Below are 23,808 nucleotides of genomic sequence, written 5' to 3' on the forward strand. Positions count from 1 at the left end.
GCGTTCTCGTTTTAGATGAAATTCGTGTTGCTTTCAGGCTTTCACGATTCAGGGTTTGCACTGCTACACCAATTTCGAAACTCGCGCCATTTTCGGCGCTCATCAACCACCACAAATCCAGGAGGTTGTGATCGATGGATATTCGGACAACAATCAATCAGTGATAATCAGCCAGCGAGTCTTCTCGCTTTCTAGGTCGACTTTTCACTTCTTCTCCTCAAATTATTCAATCAGGAGCGATAATTTGTGCTTCCGGTCAGATTTTCACATATCGCAAGCCATCCTAATGTGACGTGATTAGTTTTTTTGTGTCGGAAAAAGTCAATTTAACCGGTGTTGGTGACCACCAACCTGCGAAGCTCTAGTGATCCCCTCTCAAAATATCGGCCTAGTTCTCTCCTAATCTTCATTACATTTCGTTTTCAGTACATAAAATCACATATTTATTGATTTTTACTCTCCGTCCCTTTTCTTCATGCCTAATGATTCCTGATGCATGGGGCGTAATCCCAGCAGGTGGGAAGTAGCCTTTGCTCGGAGCCTATCGACAGTCATATGCCATATTTCTGTTTCAATTTTAGAAGTAGTCTCCTTGTGACCACAACCAGCCACACCAAGGCTTCATTTTACAATGGAGAGGAAGATAAAGCTTAAATCGCTGAATGAGTACATCACATGCAAAATTTGTCAGGGTTACCTGGTGGACGCAACCACTGTGACGGAATGCCTGCACACTTGTAAGTATCTCAGCCCAAATTTAGCATCCCACAGGTTATTCTGGAGACTTTTTCCTCAAATAGTTGGATAAACAAGTGCAAAAATCCGTGTATCTTCCCACCATTGCCAAGAATGTGAGGCATCAGCACAAATCAGAATTGGGGAATGAGAGACCAGGAGGAACTCGCATGATAAAAGAGTACCATTCAACATAAAACATTGTGCAAACCAATAGGCTTTCTCTCAATTGACGCGCTTCAGGTTGTGATGACCTCAGTCCTTCCGCCCCCCCCTGAATTCTTTTACCATGCACCAGCCTTGGTTAAAGCTTTGGATCTTGTCATAGTAATGAGAAAAGATCCATGACCAATTTTGTCACAGACTCCAGATAGTAATAATGAACGGGGTGAAATAACCTTTAGAATAGGAAAAATTTGCAAGGAAACCCAAAAATGCGGATGTAGATAGAGTTAACCATTCACTCAACGACTACAATGTCGAAAAACTATGAAGAGCGAATATTACTTGACACACCTTGATCTTGAGTCAGTAAGGTCTTGTTTCTATAGGATGTTGTCCTGCAATTCTTTGCAGTGAAAAGCCACTTTTGTGAAGTGGCAAAAAGTATTTACTGTCTTTATATAAGGTACACTGATTCAAGAGCAGTTTGTACTCAAAATTCAACTGTTGATTATTATCATAGAATAAATAAGAGAAGAAAAAGCAAAAGTAAATCGTTTTCCTACAATCGATGGGGCTACTAGAAGTAGTTTCAAGCAATTTCATGTGTCCATCTAGGGCCTAAGTGAAAGTAATCCTCACTTACAGATGTAGATCGGTCATCTTTTCCTGTAAGTCAATTTATTTGCTCTTTCATTCATTATTGTCATTTTTTCTTTCAGTTTGTAAGAGCTGTCTTGTGAAGCACTTGGAAGAAAATAACACCTGTCCACAATGCCAGATCGTGATCCATCAGTCTCACCCGCTTCAGTATATCAGCTTCGATCGAACTATGCAAGATATCGTCTATAAACTAGTTCCTCAGTTGCAGAAAAGTAAGAACCTCTCATGTAGATCGTATTTGATACATCAAACTACATCAAACGGGTGAGATTGTATCAATATCGATCGGTTCAAATCATAAACGTAGCCTCAAAAGTCAATTGAGAAATCTGACAGAACGGGTTTTTGTAATGGATTTTTAATTCGTATGAGCACTTATCGGTTAAGAGAAGTGAAATTGCTACGTGATTGCTACGAAATTTCTCATTTTCAGCTTTTCTGACAAATATCCTACAATTCCGGTTTGAGGTGTGTTCTACTATTTTGAACCGAACGATACATCGAACCACCATTGAATACAATCCATTGAACACAATATCGCGAAATTTAAACAGCGGTCAATTTTGAGACTGGAGCTTAACAACTGCAGACTCTTTCTGCCTAGACATGCAGACTTGGACTACGTTGAGCAAAAACTAACCAAGTCACATCAGCCATTGACAAATTTCATTTTCATTTTTCATACAGAGGAACGATAGTGAATCTATATTCGTTTGAAAATTTCAGGGTATTCCCTTAGTGTCAGGAAGTCAAATTCCTGAAATTTTCAAAAACATCTGTACAACCTTTCTGTGATAGAGAACCAGACTGTTCCATTGCATTTGGAAAGGTCTGATCGGACTTGGTTCCTTACCGCTCAACGTGTTCCATTTTAGGAGTAAAGCAATCAGAGTACTCGAGTTTGATTCTCATGGGTTGGAAAGAGAGCTTTAAAAAAGTGAGATGGAAAAGATTTTATTTGATTTTCTTAAGACAGGAATCAGTTTATTATGAAAAAGTTTTAAGTTCTTAAAGCTTTAAAAAATATGTAGGTACCTTTTTCAAAGACGTTTTCAGAAATGAATGGGCTATTTTCCATTTTGTTTCTTAAAGCAAGATCCAGTTTCTTGTTAAATGGATTGCATTTTGCAAAAAGGAACCACTAGCATTGCTATGATGCTAAGATTGTGCAACTTCATCTTTTGCAATAAAATTGAGGAAATCGTGAAAAACTATGAAATTTAGATGGTAATTTTTTTCTTAAATTTACAGTTTTTAGCGAGTAAAATAGAAACTATTAATGGATAATCGGGTTTTTCCTCCAAGACAAAAGAAGTTGCATAATCTTAGCAACATTGCAATGCTAGTGGTTCCTTTTTGCAAAATGCAATCCAAATATTGTAGCTAATACAACCCCATACATTAATATTTTTTTATTTTTTTTTTATGGATTTTAAGATAGAATAAGATAGATACGAAGTTAGTTTTATGGATCTAGGGAAATTTTCAAATTTTTGGATTATGTTTTTCTAACATTAATATTTACTCCTCTTGCAGATGAATTGAAACGAGAGCAAGAATTTTACAGAATCCGTGGTCTTCCATGTCCCAAAGATCTACTTCCAAATGGTACTGAACTTGAACCAGAGAAACCAGTTGTAGAGCAAGTAGCTGAAGCAGACTTCCACCGAATGGATGAACAGGTAAAAAACAATAAAACAATATTGAGCTTTTCAATCACACAATTTTCATCATTGAATATTTTTTGTTCATTTTTCCCTCAAGTAAAGTTCTTCTCTTGTTGATATATTGGAACAAAGTCCAATTTTCATTTGATTTTCTAATTATGATTTGGAAGAATGGACCACTAGACAAGGTACGAATTAAAGCATTCTGATACATATTTGGATTGCATTTTGCAAAAAGGAACCACTAGCATTGCAATGTTGCTAAGATTGTGCAACTTCTTTTGTCTTGGAGGAAAAACCCGATTATCCATTAATAGTTTCTATTTTACTCGCTAAAAACTGTAAATTTAAGACAAAAATTACCATCTGAATTTCATAGTTTTTCACAATTTCCGCAATTTTATTGCAAAGGATGAAGTTGCACAATCTTAGCATCATTGCAGTGCTAGTGGTTCCTTTTTGCAAAATGCAATCCATTTCTTAACTACAATTTCTTGCAGAAGACGATTTTTGCATAAAAAATTACTGAAATCAACTCCTAACTATGATATTAAAATTCTAATTTTACATTAGTTACGGGAAATTTGAATTGCCCGCTTACTAGATACACAATACTCTACTTGAGTCAAATCGTGCACTACGGCGGTTTTGGTAGGGTTCTCAATCAAGCATTGTTCATTTTCCACCCCTTATTGTTCAAAGTGTAAATAATATAGCTGAGTCAAAGCACCAAGATTGAGAATGCTATATTTTGTATCGTAGAGATTACCACGGTAATCTTCAGTTTGCGATCTGACGTACATAGACCATTGTGTTTTCATGAGCAAGAGGTTTGAATTCACGCATCAAGAAGCATTAAATATCTTGCTTAGGAGTCAATTCAAGTAATTTTTGTTGCACGAATCGTCTTCTACGTTAAATTTTGGTTGAGAAACATGTATCAGAACGTGTAACTTAGTATTTTGTCTAGTGGTCCATTTAACTGGAATCAGCCCAGCAGAAGCACTAAGTGCAGAAAGACCACTTCCTGGTTGCGGTATCCTCAGCTAATGTCTCATCCATTGTGATCAAAGCGCGTTGAAACTTCTACTGAATATTTTCTATGATATTACCATGCTCTAAACGGAAACTTCAAGAAAATTCTCTCAAAATTAGATTGTGACAGTGGGGATTCTCAAACACAGCAACCAAAAAGTGTCCTCTCTGCACTCAACGTCTCATTACATCTTTGATTGCCCAATTTTCTCTGATGATTTATTATCTGAACGGGAAACCAAGCAACACTAAAATTTAAAATTTTGTGCATTAATTCTTCATAGTCTAGGGCAGATTCACTGTCAAGTGTTTAATAGTTTTAGTCATCCCTTGAAAAAATTAAACGTCAGAGAAACTTGGGCAACGTGAAATACAATTAGGCTGGTTACTTTTAGGCTTGCTAGGCCTCTTCAGCTTGAATCCTCCCATTTCCTTGATTAGTGATTACCCACGTGCGAAGTAAAGCATGTTTTCTGTTGGTGTTATAGGTTCTTTCACGCACTCCCACATGTATAAAATATGGAGAGTGAGGAGGTCAAATATCTTGCCTCATTTATTTTAGTAGTTCTGTAATGGCCCGCCAGGTTTATCAATACTAAAGTTTACTGTTCTCACCCTCTCTTTAACTTTTTAGGTCAATGTCGGCTTAGAATGCACTGCAACCAATTTGAAATCTTTGAAACGGAAGTACCTTAGGCTCTCTTCTCAAGCTACAGTTACACATTTGAAGAAATTCATAGCAAAGAAAGTGCTGGATGGAATGGAAAAGTATCGTGATGTAAGTATTTTCCGTTTTTATAGTTTGCACCAATTCCTTCCGCAGAATTTTTGTGTCCATCACTAAGATCTTTAACTGTTTTGGCAATCTAACAGCCATTTACTTAATGTATTGACTACCTCATGATAGTGTTGACATTAACCAGGTTGCGTGGGACATAGGTATTCAAAATTGTGACAAATTAATTTAGTATGATCTGTAACCACTAAAATTGGAAACGTTTGATCACAAGCCACCATGTTTTAGAAAGAGGTCATCTTATCCTTTGCTAGATGGCCAATTATCAAGACTGAAAGGATTGTAGTGTAACACAGTTGTAGTGCACTCCGACAATATTGCAATATGAAATATAGTCGCACAGCATTTTCACTTATTCATAAGAATGCAAAACCAAGTCACCAATTGAAGTCTTCGTAATAGCTGGATTGTGAAAAATTAGGAAGTTAAAAACAGGTTAATTGATTGTCACTCATTGTCATAAATAAAATGAAGAATAAAAGGCAATCAACTCACTGTTGAACTTTTCAAAAATTACCAGTTGAGAAAATATTATCTCTCATGGTTTTAGAACTAGTACATCAATTGCTAATCAGGAAAAATACGTATTGTAATTGGAATCTTTAATTGGGGATTTATTTTCTTGAAAGAAAATTATTCAAAATGTTTCCTTGCAATTTTGTGTGCGTTTTTCAGAGAACTCCCAAAAATTTTTAGTAGGAACTGCCGTTTGGTTTTCCATTAAAAAAGTAAAATACCAGTAGAGACTTACAATGTCGTATTCTGATGTATGAATTTTTCGACTTCAGCCATGAATATTGCATTATTGCATCTCTGAGCTCTTAATTTAATCATGAATACAAGGGTAATCCCAATAGTCTTACGCGTTTTGCTCTCATTTCAAAATTATAAAGCTAGAAAAAATCCGATTAGATATCCACATGGGCATACTTTCAGCACTAATTTAAGCCCCTGTTTTTAAAAATCAGATAAACAGGACGCTCAGGATGTCATTTCTCCCGCAACGCCTTAGGTGCGTTTCCGCCACCTCCAGGCGCGTGGTAAGCTAGCATTTTCGGAATCCACCTGGCTCGATTTTTTTAATTCGACCATTTATGAACGATTTGATGCAAGACAGATCGAGATATAACAGGAGAATATTTGAGCATTTTGTTTAGAATCATTCGGCTATCTTAGCAGATAAAAGCGTTGACTCATTGCACTAAGACACTATCAATCACACTTGGCCTGCCATCTCGGAATTCATCGTGCACTTCTGTTCTTCCATCTCGAAACGATTGGATTGACCTCCGGACATTTCCATCGCTCATTGTATTTTCTCCGAAAACTGCTTGAAGTCTGGGAATAATGTCACATGGCCTAACACCTTCCAAAGTCAAAAATTACTGATGGAACTTCACAGTTCTTTGGCTTTGAAACTGCCATAACTTTACATAACATACTTTACACAATAAGCTTACTTAAATGTCATAAGAACACTGATTGCACTCATCATTGAAGGCCTAAAAAACAGCATAGGTTAACAACCTGGTAAAAAATATTCATAAGGATTTCAATGCGATTGGATCAGATTGGCTGAAATCGTCCGAACATCTTACTAAGCACAGAAACCATGCGCCTGGAGGTAGCGGGAAAAGTATCAAAGCCGGCGCGGGAGAAATGACCTCCTTAGCGTCTCGTTCATCCGATTTTAAAAAAATTGGGCTTTTATAAAAATTAAAGCTGAGAGTATGCCTCATATGAACGTTTAATCGGATTTTCCCTATCTTTAGTACTTTTGAAATGAGAGCAAAACGCACAAGACTTTTAGGATGACCCTCATATTAAAAAATGCATAATCCTAGAGAGCCTTCCATTACGGTTTCAACCTTCGTCTTACCTCTCAGTGGTCATGATTTCAAGGCATTTATTATTTGTTTTCATTTTTCTAATGGCTCTGTATTACTATGTATGTTTTTACAGCTGTACCATTCATTACTTTAATATATCTGTTGCATTTTTTCAGATTGATATTTTGTGTAATGATGAATTACTAGGAAAGGATCATACTTTGAAATTTGTGTATGTTACCCGCTGGAGGTTTCGTGACCCACCACTACGCTTGCAGTATCGTCCTAGAATTGACCTTTAATCTCCATATGTGCTCTCCTGTCGAAGAAGAAAGTAGAATCGTAATTTTTTTCATTTTTTAATAGAATCAATCATTGTCAACCTCTCGAAAGCAATGAATCAGTAAACTGCGAATGGATTGAATTACACTGTCACATGTAATTTCTTCAAAATTTCTGTCAGCAAGCAATGCACAGGGAGTTAATTTTGAGAATCAACTTCTCATATCGATGTTCACCTTCACATTTGACATCAGTTTTTTCTGCCTAAGTACCTTCATATCTTATCAATGGTTGATTGTCAAACTTCCTGGTGTGAGGGTAGTTATTACTGTACAAGAAATTTTAGAAGGGAACATGTACATAATACAGTGTATCTTTACTTTCTCTACTACTGGAATTTCGTTATAGGATGTTTCTTTTCGAATGGGTCAGTTACGCTGGTCACAGAATTGTGGTTTGATGCTTGATTGTTGTAGATTGGCTAAAAATAATTAGATATGTCCAAACCGCAACTTTCTACGTTCAATATTATCTGTGGTATCGCCCTTTGAAAAGTCGGATTTTTGACGTCATTCACTGCGGTAGTGAAACCCTTGGTTTCCTCCACCTTGCTTTCAACCGAGTGTCATGGTGATGATCATCTATAAGAATCGAGCATCAAAACACGATTCTGTGAGTAGCGCAACTGGCCCATTGAGAGATCTTTTAAGGTACGTTAGTTAGAGAGACATAACAGCAAGTAGAAATTATTATGTATTCAGAATCTAAAGATTTTAGCTAACTCTGTTCATTTTATTCTTAAGTTAGTGAAATTTGGGTTTTTCCGGAGTGCTCACACAGCTGGCACTCAAAATTGCAAGCAACAGGGTTGCCACATTCAGGGAATACCGGGAAATGTCAGGGAATTTTTAAAAGTCAGGGAAAACCTGGAAATGTCTGGGAAAATGATGAAAATATCAGGGAAAGAGGCTTGAGTCACTTTTTCTTTGTTTTCTAAGAAAGGCTTGACGTTTTGAACATCTAATTCGCCTGAAAATCATCTGTAATTATGTTATTTTCACCATCTGGCATATCTTCAATTGTCAGGGAATTTCACCAAAATGTGTCAGGGAATTTCATCTTCTAAATTCTGCGGCAACCCTGAAGCAATTTCAAGAGGAGGCAGGGTGCTAACTGTTTATGATGTGCCAAGACCAGCTACACTCTTTCATGCCAGAAGTTTCTTGTGTTTTTGTGGTATTATAATTCTTTTAGCACTATGCCACTAAATTTTGAAATGAGTAGGAGGCAAATCATCATGCGTCTGGCTTAAGGGTGTATCTTCATTTTTATGTCAGCCCTGTTGTCTATATAACATGCTTCCGCGGCTAACAAGGAAATGAAGACACACCCTCATAATAGACGAGCAACGAAATATGTGACCTGTCAGCATTCATCAAAAATTGTTTTGCTATCTATTTTCTAGTTCAAATTTCCAAACATGGTTTTGCTAGCAAACTTGGGAGCCAACATCGTAAATTTAGCCTCTGCTGTTTATGTTTCTTGAGAATTCTTGTGATAGTTAAGAAAAAAAGGCAAATTTAAGAATTACAATAAATGTTGCAAAAATTGTCTGTATTACTGGAGGCTGATATGTATTTCCTTTTATTGCGTACTTTTGAAATGTAAAGTAATGTAATATACTTTCCTACTTTCTAGTTTAAGTAATTCAATTAGTGCAATTGTATAGTTTATGCAAGTCAGTAGTCGATACTTAGGAGTCCAGATTTTTTTTTGATCATGCTAAGTTCGAGTTGTCAAAGTAAAAATTAGCGAACTTTTTCTCTTTTTAACCATTGAATTTTTTGGTTTGTATTTTATCTGTTATTCCATGCCTCAGGAAACAAAGAAAGAAAATGAAGAATGAAACTTTCTGGTTAAGTGTTCATACGAAAAAAAATGTCCTGCAGGTATTTAGCAGTATTACACAATACCTAGTTAATTCACACTTTCGTTTATAAATAGGAAGTTGCTGGGGTATCATATGTGATACATCTCTTTACCATTATTGATCGTTGTGCTGAGGCATATGTATCAGTGATAAAATGGTCCAAACATTGGAATTGCTGAAATAATCTGGTTTCCAATGTCGTATTTTAGTTTTTATCTGAAACCTCTTTGGGTGGAGATAAATGAATCAGTGAGGATGAAAACACACCAACTCGGAAAAATGAAAGTGTTCAAGAGACCAAAAAAAAAAAAAAGAGTGTTATTTTCCATAGCTTTTATGGAAACTGGGCATCTTCAATGAAATTGTGGCTTTTTTAAGTTTCCGAGTTGGTATGTTTTTTTTCTCACAGATTCAACTTTGACATATTTTTTTGTTTCTTAGTTCGATTTTTTCACTTTTTTATCCTTAAATGTGTTTGCATTCTTCTTGTTAATCGAATCTGTCAAAAATGGTGTTTTTGAATATTGTTAGAGTAACTAATCATTGAGGGGAAAAAATAATCATTGTGATGAAGGTAACGTGCAATTTTTAGCATGTTTTTTTAATACTAAGATTTCAGTGTACAACTAAAAATATTGAGCTCAAAATTGATTTATGTGTTCCTGGCCAATGATAGCTTGGGACAGTAGTTATAGTTAACTAGCATGTTTCCCATTCATCTCTTGCAAGTCCATTTGTCCTTTAAAAATTGTCCTGTCATTTCCTGACAGTCTATTCAAATCAATATAATTTATTTCCCAACGTAATTACCACCTAAGCATGTTTTTTCTACTCGGTAGTAAGTTGAATCATTGAAATATCTATGTTTTTTCTGATGAATCTCTGTTTTTTACAGACATTAATGCAATTTTTCATGTTTTAAGATGGACTCCCATGCGAGTAGACTAACCCAATTGTTCCTTACGGACAAAATCTAATCTGCCTCCTTACAATTATCACTAGAAGTACATAACTTTACATGTTTTTTTCTTTTTTTTTCTTGTCTCCACTTACTGAAGATTTGCATTTTGCCTGTCACGTGCTATCTTTGTCTATTATGTCTGCAATAAGTTTTGACTGCTGTCTCTAGTAGCAGCCCATGAGCCCCAACAAAATCTGTAGGCCGATTGCTGAAACTATTTCTTGCTTTGTCCTCAAAATATGACGAGACTTAGTTGTATCTGTACCATCAATTTTTGTTGTCTTGACTCTGATGCCACAAGTTTCAATGATCAGCCTGCTGCTCTGAGTATGTTTAAGTCCATAGATGGGGACACATGATGTCTGAAGAAAGCGAATTCCTTCTTGAAAGAATTGTACATCTTTCCTCATGATTTTGGAAATTTTTCACAACCTCAGTTTCAATGTTTTAACAAATTAAGATAGAATTCATCAAACTCTAGTGCGACATTTTAGGTGAAACAAATAATTGTACTTGTTTTTTCAAGTGTGATCAGAAGTTACTGAGATCATTATGCTGTTCTGGCTGTTGATGGCTAACAAACAATACCGCCTATCTGCAAACTGACGATTTCGCAGAAGAAGAGAAATTTTCGCCACTTTTGTAATTTTAAGGTTGACTTTGTAATTTTTTCATACAATACAGCATTATTGAAGCGCTCCTCCACAGAACAGGAAAAAAATTAAAATCATCAGCTTGCATATTTTATACTGTAGAAAGCGGCAAAGTCGCTAACTCATTTTTGCTAAAATTGTCAGTTAGCGGTATTGGCTGTTGGTCCTTGCTATTCTTTAGCACTTTTATAAATGTTTTATCTCTTCTTTTTTTTTACTTTTTATGCTGCGTCTGTTTGCCGTCCATCGATGGACGATTGGCAGATGAATTATTTTGAAATAAGCATGAATATTGAAATGTTTTCCTCTGTTGCTTTTATTGTAATTTTTACTTTAAGAAATGTGGGGAAAGTGTTATTAATCCTTTCTAGGCTGTGATTAAATTTACATGAAGAATTTATCTGCGACTTCATTGCTAATACTTGTCACCCAATATCCCTTTAATTGACAGTGAGATGTAATCCTCTGGTCTGTGAGAAGTTTTTAGAAACGCTGAAAAGAGACCGGAGGCAAGGACAGTTTGACTGAATTTCATAGAAGGGATCTAACTCGATTATAGTTTTTTTTAGAACTGTTAAACTTCTTTATTGCTGTATAAAGAATGAAATGCATTGTAACCAAGTTTGCACATTGGTTATCCTCTATATTTAACAATTCATATTGGAAAAAGTAACCTTTTATTCATTTGACGCATTTATTAGATGGAGATTAAGATTTCTATAACACTGTAATTGAGTTAGGATCCCTTCTGTTAAATGTGATACAGTTAAAAAGCTGCTCGGAAGTAACTCTATATCTAGAAATTAGAAAAATGAATGCTTCAGAACTCTGAAGTATGTATGAATCTAGATAGCAGCACAAAATTGGAATACTCAGTCTATTGAAATTTCGACACAAAATCTTTCGGTCAACAAATTATCGTAGAGAGTTAAATATCTCAAGTACTGAGGAAAAGGGGAGAAAGAAAAAACAGGCCTTGTAAAATACAATTGATCGACATTAATTCATTTCAGCTTTTAATCTAGCACAATTCAAAAAATAAAAACATTAAACTATTTTAAGTCAATGCAAAAATAAAGATTACACTAGTCATGAATCGAATAAAAAGTATGTTTCATTAAACAGTGCATTTTCTACTGCTCAGTGCTTGCTTCACAGAGAATAGAAACAAAACAAAAGACAGGACAGAGGAGAAAAGAAAAACCGGAACTTAGCTTTACACGGGAAAATATCACTTGACAATTCACTTCGTTAGATATCATGCTCAACAAAATAAACCGTTCCTATCTTCTGGGAAAATGGAAATAAATAATATGTAGGAGAAAAAATTAATACATAAATAAGAAAATACGTACACTGAATGACTGACAAGTGGATTTTCACTTAAATCCAGAACTTGACAAGCCAACTTGGCTGTTTCGATCATTTCTTACACCAACATTGCTTCATTGCGCCTAGGACGTCTTCGCATTCCTATCACTGTTGCTATAAATTATATCATCAATCCCTTTTCACAGTTCTTTTCTCTTTCCCGTTTCATAGTCTTCAAAAGCCAACGAAAACTCTCAATTAGAAAAATAAACTAATCTAGAAACAATATGATACAAGAGCGCAGCCGGCCTCTCCAGAAGAGAAGTCGAACTTGCAAAAAAAATTTCGATGCGTTGGAAAATTTCAAACACCATTGGTCAACTGAGCAAGAAGAAAGGAAGTCAACCGTAGTAGAGAGAATGGGCTTCGGCTGAAGCATGCATTCTGCGGCTGGCAAGAGAAAACAGCTTTTCCTCGGTAAACAATCGTTAAATTCACAACTGGAGCAAATCGTTCACTACAAATCAGTGAGCCAACACAGGAAAAGGAAAACGATTTACAGCAATCTGGGGTCATTCCACAAGATTTCCACTCGGACCCACAATTGGATAGAACTCAAGAAGAAAATAAAACAAGAGACCCTGCTCCTTATCCATGCACTGAGCATCAATCAGTTTTAACTTTAACCAGAAGAACTGGATATAATTCTCCTTCACAGACATAATCGACCAGATTTAACGGAGAGAGCACTATGTAAAGTCTCTCTTCGACAACTGAATTTTTGCTGACGGACGCAAGATATACTGTCGGACTAACAATAAGATGAAAATATGAGACATGACTGAAGCGTAAGATTAGAGACTGAAGCAAGTCCTATCAAAGGGATGACCTTGAATGTCAAATTCTCTGAACAAAATTTGTCTCTTCATTCACTCATAACACTTTCCCACGGTGATTAGAGTGCTTTTAGGGACCTCCAGGACCCTTCTTGTTAAACAAGGACAGCCACCTAAATCCAAGATCAAAAACAGAGATACTCTGATCTATTTTATACATTATCAAATGATGTGTACCGCATAGTCACCCAGATGCACTCCGCCGAAAATTTCTAAAAATAAGAAAACCTTCCACCACACCACTCGAACTAGCTCCGAAAAATAAGAGCTTTAAGCTGGAGATAGCCTCGAAGTGAAGGTTGGAGGAAAACAATGAATGCTGACTTCAATAAATGGTTATCTTTAGTCAGATGGAACAGGCCATAATACACAACCTTAGGCTGATTCATACTTGTATTTCTGAAATAAAAAAATTGCAGCCGTTGAGCCGAAACTGAGGTTTGTGAAGAGAAAGAGTGACCAATTCTCATCAACCTGTAGATGATCAACTTGACAATCTGATGAAATTAATGAAGTTCAAAAGAAATAACGACTTCAAGACAGCCATGATACCACGACTGTATTGAAGGGTGCCTGAAGTGAAGACTACCTATGAATAAAACAGTAGAACCAAAGCGTTTAAACAGCTACTCGAACGAGCTCCATGCAGAGACCCTAGCGGTCCTGGCAGGAAGCTACATTCAACTTAAATTATCGTACAGAATTATACTTCTCATTCTTTCCAAGTTTCAAAGACCCCTTCCCTAGGTAGTAATTGAAATTCATCTATAATTAACTAAACAATAACTTTTTACACAAATTTACAATTTTCATAAATCGAGAGCCTTACTGGATACATAAACAAATGAATGAAACTTTGCTTTAGGGTTAAGATGTATAGGATAAATTAAATATTTGCACAAGTAAGAACGGAGAGAGAACGCACGAGAGAATGATTAAAAACGAAAACAAACAAACACTTTTTAAGACGATAATTAGATGTTGATAAAACTTTTTGGCGACTTAAATAAATGTTAGACGTATAAAATGAGCAGGTTATGGTTGCTCGTAAGATGAAATGTTTACTTAACTAAAGGCACTGCAAAAATTGTGAGGGATTTACACGTTCCCACAAATTGCATTAGTACTGAGGGTTAACATGATGGGAGAAAACACTCTGATCAAAGGGTCTTGAATCAAAAATGGGACTTCCACTTTTGGAAATCTGAGGATGGCAGAAATTGATGGCACCTCTTGAAAGTTTATTTTATTTTGAGAGATGCTGATCTATTAAACCTCATCAATGAATGTGTTGGAATTTGAATCCGTAATCAATGAGTCCTTCAGAATTTTCACAGAGGCCATTTAAACACAAACAAAAATGCACAAAACCTAGCAGTAACCTTGTCAATTTGTCATTGATTCAAAACAATCAAACTGAAATAAAATTAGAAAAATAAGTTTTTGAGTTGGGGGGGGGGGGGGGGGGTTATTAGTACGGAACTAGCTTATTCACAAAAGAAAGAGGAAAAAAAAATGCGATGCATTGATTGGTTGGGAGGTATGGACCAAGCAAGGAAAGAGCCCTTGCAAGGATCGTCGTTGGGTAAGCTTCTGATCAACGCTAACCGTGGATTCTAGCGGACTTTCTGATGTAATTGAAAACGACAGGAAACTATTTGCTGGTCACTCCGTCTTAGCCGAGGGATGGGAAATCGTGTTCATCATCTACTTTCGGGGCACTCTGTTTTGGTACTTTTGGCTCGCGGTTTTGCTGTAATAAAGAAAACAAAAAAAAAAAACGATTGTAGATTAATGATGATTGGTTATTACATAATTTGATGAAAGAGTGAAAATACTCAACCGAAATAGACAACTTTTATTGCTAATTAAACTCCTCCCTTGAAAACAATGCCACAAACTTAGGTATGAGGGCCAGAGATAAATTGTTTACTTTCAGAGGAGCTCAAGCACTTAAAAACCTCGAGAGTCTTATGTATTCTTCACCACCATAAAAATTCTAATGATTTTGGGAATACTATTAACATGATTTTAATTCAGAAGTTGTTTTAGAATCTCCTGAAAACTGTAGAGGGTATTTCTTGGATGGATTTTATCTATTTTTGGTTTTAAATTTATGAAACCAGGAAAAAATTACCAGGTAGAATCTTTAATTCAGTTAAAAAAATATAGCGAAATATCTTGAACCCTTAAAGTATGGAGTGAATTATTTTAGATTGTAGGTGGCACGTATGTGCGTTGTAACTTTCGTGGAGACATTGAATCTTGAATTTTTTTTCTCACGATTTCAAATTTTGTGTGATCATTTTTTCAAAAAAGAAAATGCTGATAAAAATATTCAAAATTCATGCTACAGAAGTGATTCAATTCTTCACAAAAAAAATAAAAACACCAGAAAATGCATTGTCATTTATGAGTAACACCATGCCATGGATGGTTAAGATACTGCTACACTGAAATCATAGTCTACCATATCACCTGATTTTACCTTCCCCAAAAAATGTTTGAGCCCCTTCTTCCTACTCTGTTTGGTAGCGAGATCAACTTTTTGCATATGCATCCTTACTTACGGTGCATTGCACTACACCTTCCACTATGTCTGATGAACTTGTTTTCACTATTCTAAGATCCTTGAATTTTCTGATGTCCCATTCTAATCAATTTCGAAGCTATTTTTTTACCTGGAACTTCGTATCATCAGTGCGTCGCCCTCGGCCACCACCACGTCCACCTCTGCCGCGTAAAGTCCGGTTGTCACTGAAATGAAGGTTGATGTCCACAACGTTTTGCCTTTTGCTACTCTGCTTGCTATGTGCTGGTTCCTCCGGGTGCTGCGAAGTTCAACAAAAAAATAATTAGTTCTGAAGAAAGGGGAAGCTTTTAAGGGCCAAAAATATCCTGGTACTGATACTGAGGCACATCGGTCAAATTGAAGGAAGGAAAAGAAGCCCAAGGCATGCTGATTAGAATTCTGAAGTTTTCTTGGTCACTAGTGTACCCAGTTTTTGAGAGGTAAATCTCGGACGCACACCTGAGGACACCTCTTACCTTTCCCAAGATACCCTGGGGAAAGACTGGAGGTTTCAGGGACCAACTGATGATATTTTTCATCTTTTGGGTAATTTCATGGCAACTGGTCAATGTAGACAACCAAAATGATTGATGAAGTCAGAGGGTCCACTAAAATTTCAGTTTGGATTTTTATGATATTTTAAATGAAATTTCCTGATCTTTTGGAGCAGATAGACACTTGTTTCATTATACAATCGATCATGGTCAATGAATTGAATTAAATATTTCTCTTTAGCATAAGCTTAAAGGCTAAACTTTGAAAAATGGTTGAAGTACTCGGAATTTCCTGATCTGTGACCAGTTTTCCTGATAGCTTCAAGTTATTACTGACAAAGGATCAGAATGGTGAAAAAAGAAATTCCTAGTTTGTTACAACAATTCTCTGATTATTCCAAAGATTATTTACTCCCTGTTTTATTCCAGTGCATATCTCCATGTTTCCCAGATCCAACCTACTAAAGGTGGGTATGATGACTGGAAAGAAACCACACGAACGGAAAGAATTCAAAGCTGCTCATTTGGACTGGATATGCACAAACCACGCCATATCAGCTATTGCCAAATTTAATTGGGCAGTTTAATTTTTACGTGAAAACGGTTGTGCAGATACTTGTGAACAATCCAGTGCATTCTCTGCATAAAACAAAGTAAATTCTTCACAATTTTCAAAGGAATCCGCACAAGCGTTCTTTTTCAAAAATTGCATTCGCCCATTGCTGATGGGGCTTGGTTCCTTTCTGCCAAACGTGATTAGATATCTGCTTTGCAGAGCTTTAGAAAAATCGCCAGACGTTATTCAGGGCAGCATTTCACCTCCCAGCCAATCACCAGACAGACTAAGTAGTGAATTGAGCCTTACGTTCCTGTAAAAATTTTCATTTTGGGTCTGATAGGCAATAAAGCTTCTCAGCTGATAAAAGGAACTTCCAAACTTTACCTCTATACTAGGCTTGACTGGTTCACTTTTTTTGTTCAAAACGACCATGTTCTTGTATTGGGTTAAGTCTTCTCCTTCTCCAGCCTTACGAATATTGTATTGGGGCTTTTCTCGCGTTCCTTTCAGCGCTTTCCATTCTTCAAGAGTCAATTCTTTGGGTTCCGGTGGTTCCTGGGCATCGCCATTGGTAGTCGGTTCCTGGTCGTCCCTGTTTCTGCAAAAACGCAAACATATCCGAATTTAAATTAGGAAAGTATCAAGTATTATATGAACTTTTGAATCTTGCAAAATTTCTTCTGATACAATACAAATTTTTAAAGAAACTAGTAAGTTTGTACAAAATTTCATCCATAGTATCTAAAAATTTCAGAGAAAAATCTTCGTAAACTTCCTGAAGAATAGATGTTCTGACCTTGATACGCATACTTTTCAAGGATCTAGAATATCGGATTTGCCGACTTACGTATTTGTATTGTTTGAGGTGATAAATTAACTAACCGTTTTCCGCCTTGATCGTTAGTGTTGGCACTGTCATCAGCATTTCCACCACCACCACTCCAGTCAATCGATTCATTCATTGAGCCATTGTTAACAGTTTCACTGAAAAGGAAAAGTTTGTTTATTAAATCCAGAGTCAAAAATAAAATTCTAAGATTTTCATAGGAAAACCATCCAGAAATAACACCCTCACCAACTTGAAAGCAAAAAGCACTTGGTATAAACTTAATGCGATTAACAAAATCTGAGGTTTGAGAATCAACGTTTTAGCATAGTACGAAAGGGAATTATATCACTCAATTGATAACACACAAATTATACTAATTTTGACTTTGAGTATTGGTCACCTAACATTAATTACAAGACTTGCTTCTCTTCTTGGGAAATCGATGTTGTGTCAGAGTCATTTCCTTCATCTAAAATTTTAAAGAGAACGTAAAGGAGTGCTTCAATTCGTACCCTATCTGATGCCTCAATGTGCAACTTAATTCCTCTTCAGAAGGAAATCCATGACACATAGAAAATTGAAAAAATAAATTCATTCAAATGGTAACTAAATCACAAGAGAAAACTAGTTCTCTTCAAATTTTCATACTACTACAGAAAAGATTAAGTGGTAGAACACAGCACTAAAATTCAATCAAGTTTTCCAAAAAAAATTCTGCTTAGATTATTTCTTTCTCATACCACTCAAAATTGCTAGTGTTAAAAATTATCAGACTTTTCTTGTACTGGCAACTCTGATGAAGACAGTGAGTTGAGGGGCATGTAGATCAATCTTTTGAAAATCCTAGTAACATCATAACTTAAAACTAACATAATACACACAAACATAAGCATCCTCACCTCTACATACCCACTGCATTTGGCAAGGGTGATATGAAGTGGCAAATAAAACAAGGGAAGCAAAAACGTAAAAAAAGAAGGCATCATAAGAAAATAGAAGGATAAAAGGAAAATTGGGAGTTGTAGCCAACAGGGTGATTATTATTAGTGGAGTCGTCATGCTCATAACCCATTATGTATGAGGAATACTCTGTTAGTAAACAAACATTTTGGATGAGACTGAGATCGTGCAAAATAGTTGCTTTAGTGAAAACTTAGTTCAAGAAATTCTAAGACTAGAGCTCAAAATAGGAAAACAAATGATCCAGAACCAAGAGCAAAACCCAACGATTGGAAGACGGTAATCATAATCTTTGGGTCACTTTTTCCAGAACCAGAGAGGAAATTTGTACATGAAATATAAATAAATAAAAAAAAAATTTTGGGCTGACTTACTCCATCTCATCACGGTGAGTGCCCCAATTGTGGGAACCGCCACCTTCACGTTTATCTACAGGTTTGACACCGCTACAACAAGACAGAAACAATATTTCAGACATCAGCGATGAGAGGGATTTGCAGGTTTAAAATAAAAAGTCAGGGTCTTTTCGCGATTACAGCAAATCCTTTCAAAGTAGCCGCAACTCCCAACTACTGTAACTGATAAGGTGTGATGAGGATTTACGAAATGAGATCTAAATTTGAGATTCATGATGTATGAAGTTCAATGGTGGCAATGTCATTTTTCTTTTGCTTAAGATGGAGGGAGGATGTTAATTAAAAATTAAAAAAAATTGGGATATGAGATGCTTGGCAATTGAAAAAATAATATTTCAGTTACAAGACACAGCACAGTTCGCTTAAAAGATACCTTAAAGCAAAGTATCTTAAGAGGAAGGAGCCCAAAGATCGAAAAAGGCTTATCAACTGTCACTGGTATTGACAAAAGCGTTCTCTTGATCAAAGAAACAAGGATTTAGAGGAGGAAGAGTGAGTGCTATTCTCTGTACAGGAATTAATTGAGCTTAGAAATATTCTCTTTTCAGATACTCCAGAAAGACTCGATCCAATTCTATGTTTATTTTTTAGGAGCTCAGGGGGTTGAAGAACGGTATGCTGAGAGCTTTATTATGTCAAAATTTAAAAAATTTAACTTTGCTCCCCGGGAACTGAACTGAATTTACCTAGTCGATTGTGAATGGGTTTAAATTGGACAGAACTTCAAAAAGAAAGAGGAGAATTGCGACATAAGCAAAGCTAGACTGAGGTGACAGGTAAAATCAGCAAAACAATAAAGTGAAGCCTAATGATTTAAATAATAAGGACAAAAAAAGAAAATATGGCTACATCATAGGTAAGGAGGCAAATAAAAACCAAACTTTCTTACGTTCTATCAGATCTTGACTGGCGGTCAAAGTCCCTCCTGCCGCCACGTCCTTCAAATCCTCCACGACCACGGCCTCGACCGCGTCCCATGCCTCTTCCTCTGCCACGGCCTCCTTCACCAACCTCATTACCTTCACCATCCTTGTAGGTTTCGAATCGCTCAAAACGTTCAAATCGTTCTGGGCGATCACCACGGTCAGGACGATCTCCGCCATCACCACGGTCAGCACGGTCAGAGCGGTCTCCGCGATCCTCACGGTCACCACGGTATGGACGGTCGCCGCGACCGCGTCCACCTCGTTCGCCACGGCTCTCACCAAACCGGCTGCCACCACGGTTCTCTCCGAAACGATCTCCACCACGGTTTTCTCCGAATCTATCTCCACGATTTTCGCCAAAGCGGTCACCAAAACGGTCCGATCGTTCACGGCGTTCTGGTCTCTCAGGTCGGTCAGTGCTCTCTCCGAAACGATCACCAAATCTGTCCGGTTTAGAGTCGCCTCCATCATGACCGTCTCGGTTGCGGTTGAAACTGTAACAAATCAAACACGGACATTAGAATATGATGGCTTGAGAGGGTATATAGAGAAGAGTCTGTTGGAGAAACTATGAAGGGCTTACTCCTCACGTTTAAGTAAACTGATGCCATGAAATTTGTCGGAGAAGGCAAAAGATAAGTGCAACTAAGTAGTAGATAAATTAACTACCTAAAAACCTACTCAAGGCTTTAACCCCCACTTTGTTAAAAGTGCATATATCGGGGTAACTGAGCGTGTGTTTTTATGCAATCTTTTGATGACAGGTTCAAATGCGTCTCACTGATGATAAATGTTGGTCAGGAATAACAAAAGTCATCCTTTCTCTTTTGCCATACATTTAACTATGATCATTATAGAAATAAGCTATAATCATTATAGAAATAAGTAATTATCCAGTTATTACTTTCATATACCCTTATGTACATACATTAAGATAATTGTATATATTTTCTCCTAGGATGGTTACAATAAAAAACTCTTGAAAATAAAAAAAGAGAGAAAAAACAACAACAACATTTAACAACATTAACATGAGTTGAATGAACATTTGAGACTGTCAATGTCTCAAAAATTGTAATCATCCTCTAACCGAATTCTCAGTGACCAAGGCCGAATTAACCTTCTTACAGTCTCGATTAATACTATAAAAGAGATCAAAATTAGGGGAGATCAAAATTAATTGCCAAATATTTTCGACTTCGAGGGAACTTTTGCTAAAGAAGAACTAACCTTTGAAACCAAAATACACCTTATCATTTGGATTTAAGAGGTAAAAATAATGTGGTGGCTCTGCAAAAAATTTGGAGTTTCAAAATAGAATGAACATGCCACCCCTATCGACAATGGAGCTCTTGCACATGTCAAGACTTGACAATTCAAATACTGATACCTGTGTAAAATTTGGCAAGAAACACGATGATGCCACCGATTTTCTCAGAAACCAACTCCAGATTTCATAACTTGTCTCAATACATAGCTCAGCAGTCAATGTTTTTTTAAACAATGGTTTGAAATTCATGGCATGATCAAAGTTAATAGATGTTATGACACAGGTAATTGCATCACGAACAGGAGATTAAAAGGATTTACGGCTACAGTATGTATTCAAAGCAATAATGCCGGATATACCAAAATTCCTTCACCACACACTTAGTATAACAATGAGTAATAGAAATAAAATAAAATAATAAATAATAATAATGATATGGTAAAATAATGGTAATGTAATATGATGAAATATTAATAATATTGCGGCAAAAAATGATAAATAACTAACCTCTGATTGCTTCGTCTCTCTGGTCTGTCTTCTTGGTTTCGTCGGTTGTTCCTCTCCTCACGAGAATCCCCGGATTTCAACGCTGGCTTAGCCGAGTCAAACTTGGGTTTCTTAATATCCGAGTCAGGTTTTGGCTTGGCGTTTTCAACCTTGGGTTTAGGTCCAGGTTTGGCAGCATCTGAAAGATTAACAGGGTTTTTAAAATAAAACAATAGATAAATTGAAAAATCTTACAACTTTGTTTAAGATTATTGGGACTGAGCAACTGTCATTATATTCAAGACATTTATTCCTTTAAAATCTTCCATTACTACAGTGTTTTGATTTGCTATCGTTCATTGTTTGGCAATAAATCTCTGCGTAATATATGAATCTTTAGGTTAATCAAGTCATTGGGTGCTGCCTCAAGGCTAAATGGTGATTGGTTCTTGTTTGAATGTAGATTGGGCAAGCTAGAGACCTAAGAAAGAAGAGATTTAATGCCTTCATTATACCAGAGAAACTGAACTAAAAGGTTCATTCTAAAGTCTAGCAAGAAATTTGGCATACCCTCCGAAGACAACATAATAGATGGAAAGCAGAATTTCACTGATAACCTTCATCACTTCCTAAGCTCTAGAAACGAGGATAACAATCAGGGTTCCTCATGTCCATAGATCTTATGGATTAAATGCTGATCCTGCAAGAATTATGAGAGAGTACCTATTGGTTGGCCTAAAAATAACAAAATTGGTCGGAGAGGGAATCAAAGGTACCTGAAAAGGATACAAGTCACTCATGTTCCCCTAACAAATGTAGGATTTTTCTCAACATTTTACAAGTTATGATGATCTAACAAGGCATTGAAAATTTTATCAAAAAGCTGAGACGGTTGATTGATCAGCTCTTAAACAAGTTTCGATATCAATGGCTGTAAATCGTACTAAAATGGTTGCTGGGTATACAGTGAATGATTAACCTAGGTTTAGACATGAATGTTTTGATTTCGATTTGACATTTGATTGAGAAGAATTGATGTGCTGTGACTTGAAACAAAATATGGCAGATGGCTCTCTGACAACAGGCCACAAGCCAGTCATGATTTGCGAGTCATTTGAATCATGCGCTCAGTAGATAGAGAACTGAGACATCAGACCTGAGTCAAAGTGATCTGTCTACTATCAAGTCAACAATACAGGACATCAACAAAAGTATCTAATCAATAAGTCCATAAACAATTGCCGCCTATCTCTGTGAAAAGGCACAAGTTCATGCCTCAGCATTCATACAACTGATACTTGAGACCTCCCCCCCTCCTGCCTATTGGGAGCACATTATCACATGCTGCAAAGCAAAACCCACGATAAAGCATGAATTCTTCTTTCTACAATCAAAGACACATACTGATAGAATGACAGAAAATGACACCGATCTCATATAAATGGAGTGATTATGTTCAGGGATTTTGAGGGTCATCTCCAGATCCAAAGTCTAGCAAGCCTAACCTAAATAGGCATGGATATCATTGCAATGGCTTCCATCTTCCAGTGTAGTCCCCTACACATGGCACATGATTTGCAAAAAACGAATAAGAACTTTCGGGGTATCCCAATGACTCTATTGCTGATTCAGATGGCATAGACCTAAAACAATCCGTTCAAGTAGGCTGATGACAAGGAGAATGGCAAATTATCCTGGCATGTAATGTTGGTGGGTGGGCACGGTGTGCGAACTTGATCCAAATACGACCCAAAGAAATGGGGGCATGCTGAATGTTAGGCATTTGGGGGGACAACGAAACTTTCGGCGCGTCAAAAATCAAGAGAAGATAAAATTAGCTGAAAGTCACTAAGTTGGGATAACGGATTATCATTATCTAACAGTTTAGGCATGTGGTGACTGAGGGCAACACATGAAAACATTAGTAGTAAATAAGAAGGCATTAGCGGACTTACCAGGTTTCTTGGAGACATTCTGCAAATTTTTAGTCTCCTTGATTCCTTCGCGAGCGCCAGTCGAGGCTTTGGACTTGGATTCAGGCTGGATGGGTTTATTTTCCTTCTCAGCAACTTTGCTCTTCTTCTTGGGCTCCTTGGTAGCAGCACGCGACCGAAGGATATCGAAGGAATCGTCCTCTCCGGCTAGAAAGAGATCGTACCTGTTATTTACACCAATTCCGTACTGGTTATCCATTGTGAATGGATAAGAAGACTGTGTACTTTTACACTAAAAAAGGGGGAAATGGATCGCAAAGACCCAATCGAAGACTGCGAAGTCAAGATGGCGATCAATTGAAACACACAGACATCGGCATCGACTCTCGTTGTGAACGTTCGCAGCGCGCACACACTCACAGGCATGGGCAAGAAAAAACGT

General features: G+C 36.7%; 2 protein-coding genes across 3 annotated transcripts; one reads left to right on the forward strand and one right to left on the reverse strand.

Moving 5' to 3' along the window:
• Positions 1-159: 159 nt before the first annotated feature.
• Positions 160-9,414, forward strand: l(3)73Ah (polycomb group ring finger 3-like lethal (3) 73Ah). The gene is made up of 5 exons (XM_019062148.2): positions 160-737; positions 1,620-1,772; positions 3,097-3,242; positions 4,897-5,040; positions 7,064-9,414. Exons 1-5 carry the CDS (start codon positions 632-634, stop codon positions 7,187-7,189), a joined length of 675 nt encoding a protein of 224 aa, XP_018917693.1. The 5' UTR covers positions 160-631; the 3' UTR covers positions 7,190-9,414.
• Positions 9,415-11,697: 2,283 nt separating this feature from the next.
• Positions 11,698-23,761, reverse strand: LOC109044434 (uncharacterized). 2 transcript variants are annotated; one of them, XM_019062150.2, is made up of 8 exons: positions 23,388-23,761; positions 21,454-21,631; positions 19,640-20,170; positions 18,709-18,780; positions 17,428-17,529; positions 16,930-17,143; positions 15,602-15,751; positions 11,698-14,673 (listed from the first exon to the last, which is right to left on the reverse strand). In XM_019062150.2, exons 1-8 carry the CDS (start codon positions 23,623-23,625, stop codon positions 14,596-14,598), a joined length of 1,563 nt encoding a protein of 520 aa, XP_018917695.2. In that variant the 5' UTR covers positions 23,626-23,761; the 3' UTR covers positions 11,698-14,595. The 2 variants fall into 2 exon arrangements, with proteins under 2 accessions (XP_018917695.2, XP_018917696.2); XM_019062151.2 differs by lacking the exon at positions 18,709-18,780.
• Positions 23,762-23,808: the final 47 nt, after the last annotated feature.

This window comes from Bemisia tabaci, chromosome 10 (genome assembly GCF_918797505.1).
Source record: "Bemisia tabaci chromosome 10, PGI_BMITA_v3".
Taxonomy (NCBI): Eukaryota; Metazoa; Arthropoda; class Insecta; order Hemiptera; family Aleyrodidae; genus Bemisia; species Bemisia tabaci.

What these genes read in the sequence shown, in the direction of transcription:
- LOC109044434 (XM_019062150.2), bottom strand. Translation starts at nt 23,625, where the DNA reads ATGGATAACCAGTACGGAATTGGTGTAAATAACAGGTACGATCTCTTT. An exon ending in GAATGTCTCCAAGAAACCTG is followed by an intron (nt 21,632 to 23,387) that starts GTAAGTCCGCTA and finishes TTAATCTTTCAG; the next exon opens with ATGCTGCCAAACCTGGACCT. An exon ending in ACTCACCGTGATGAGATGGA is followed by an intron (nt 17,530 to 18,708) that starts GTAAGTCAGCCC and finishes TTTCCTTTTCAG; the next exon opens with TGAAACTGTTAACAATGGCT.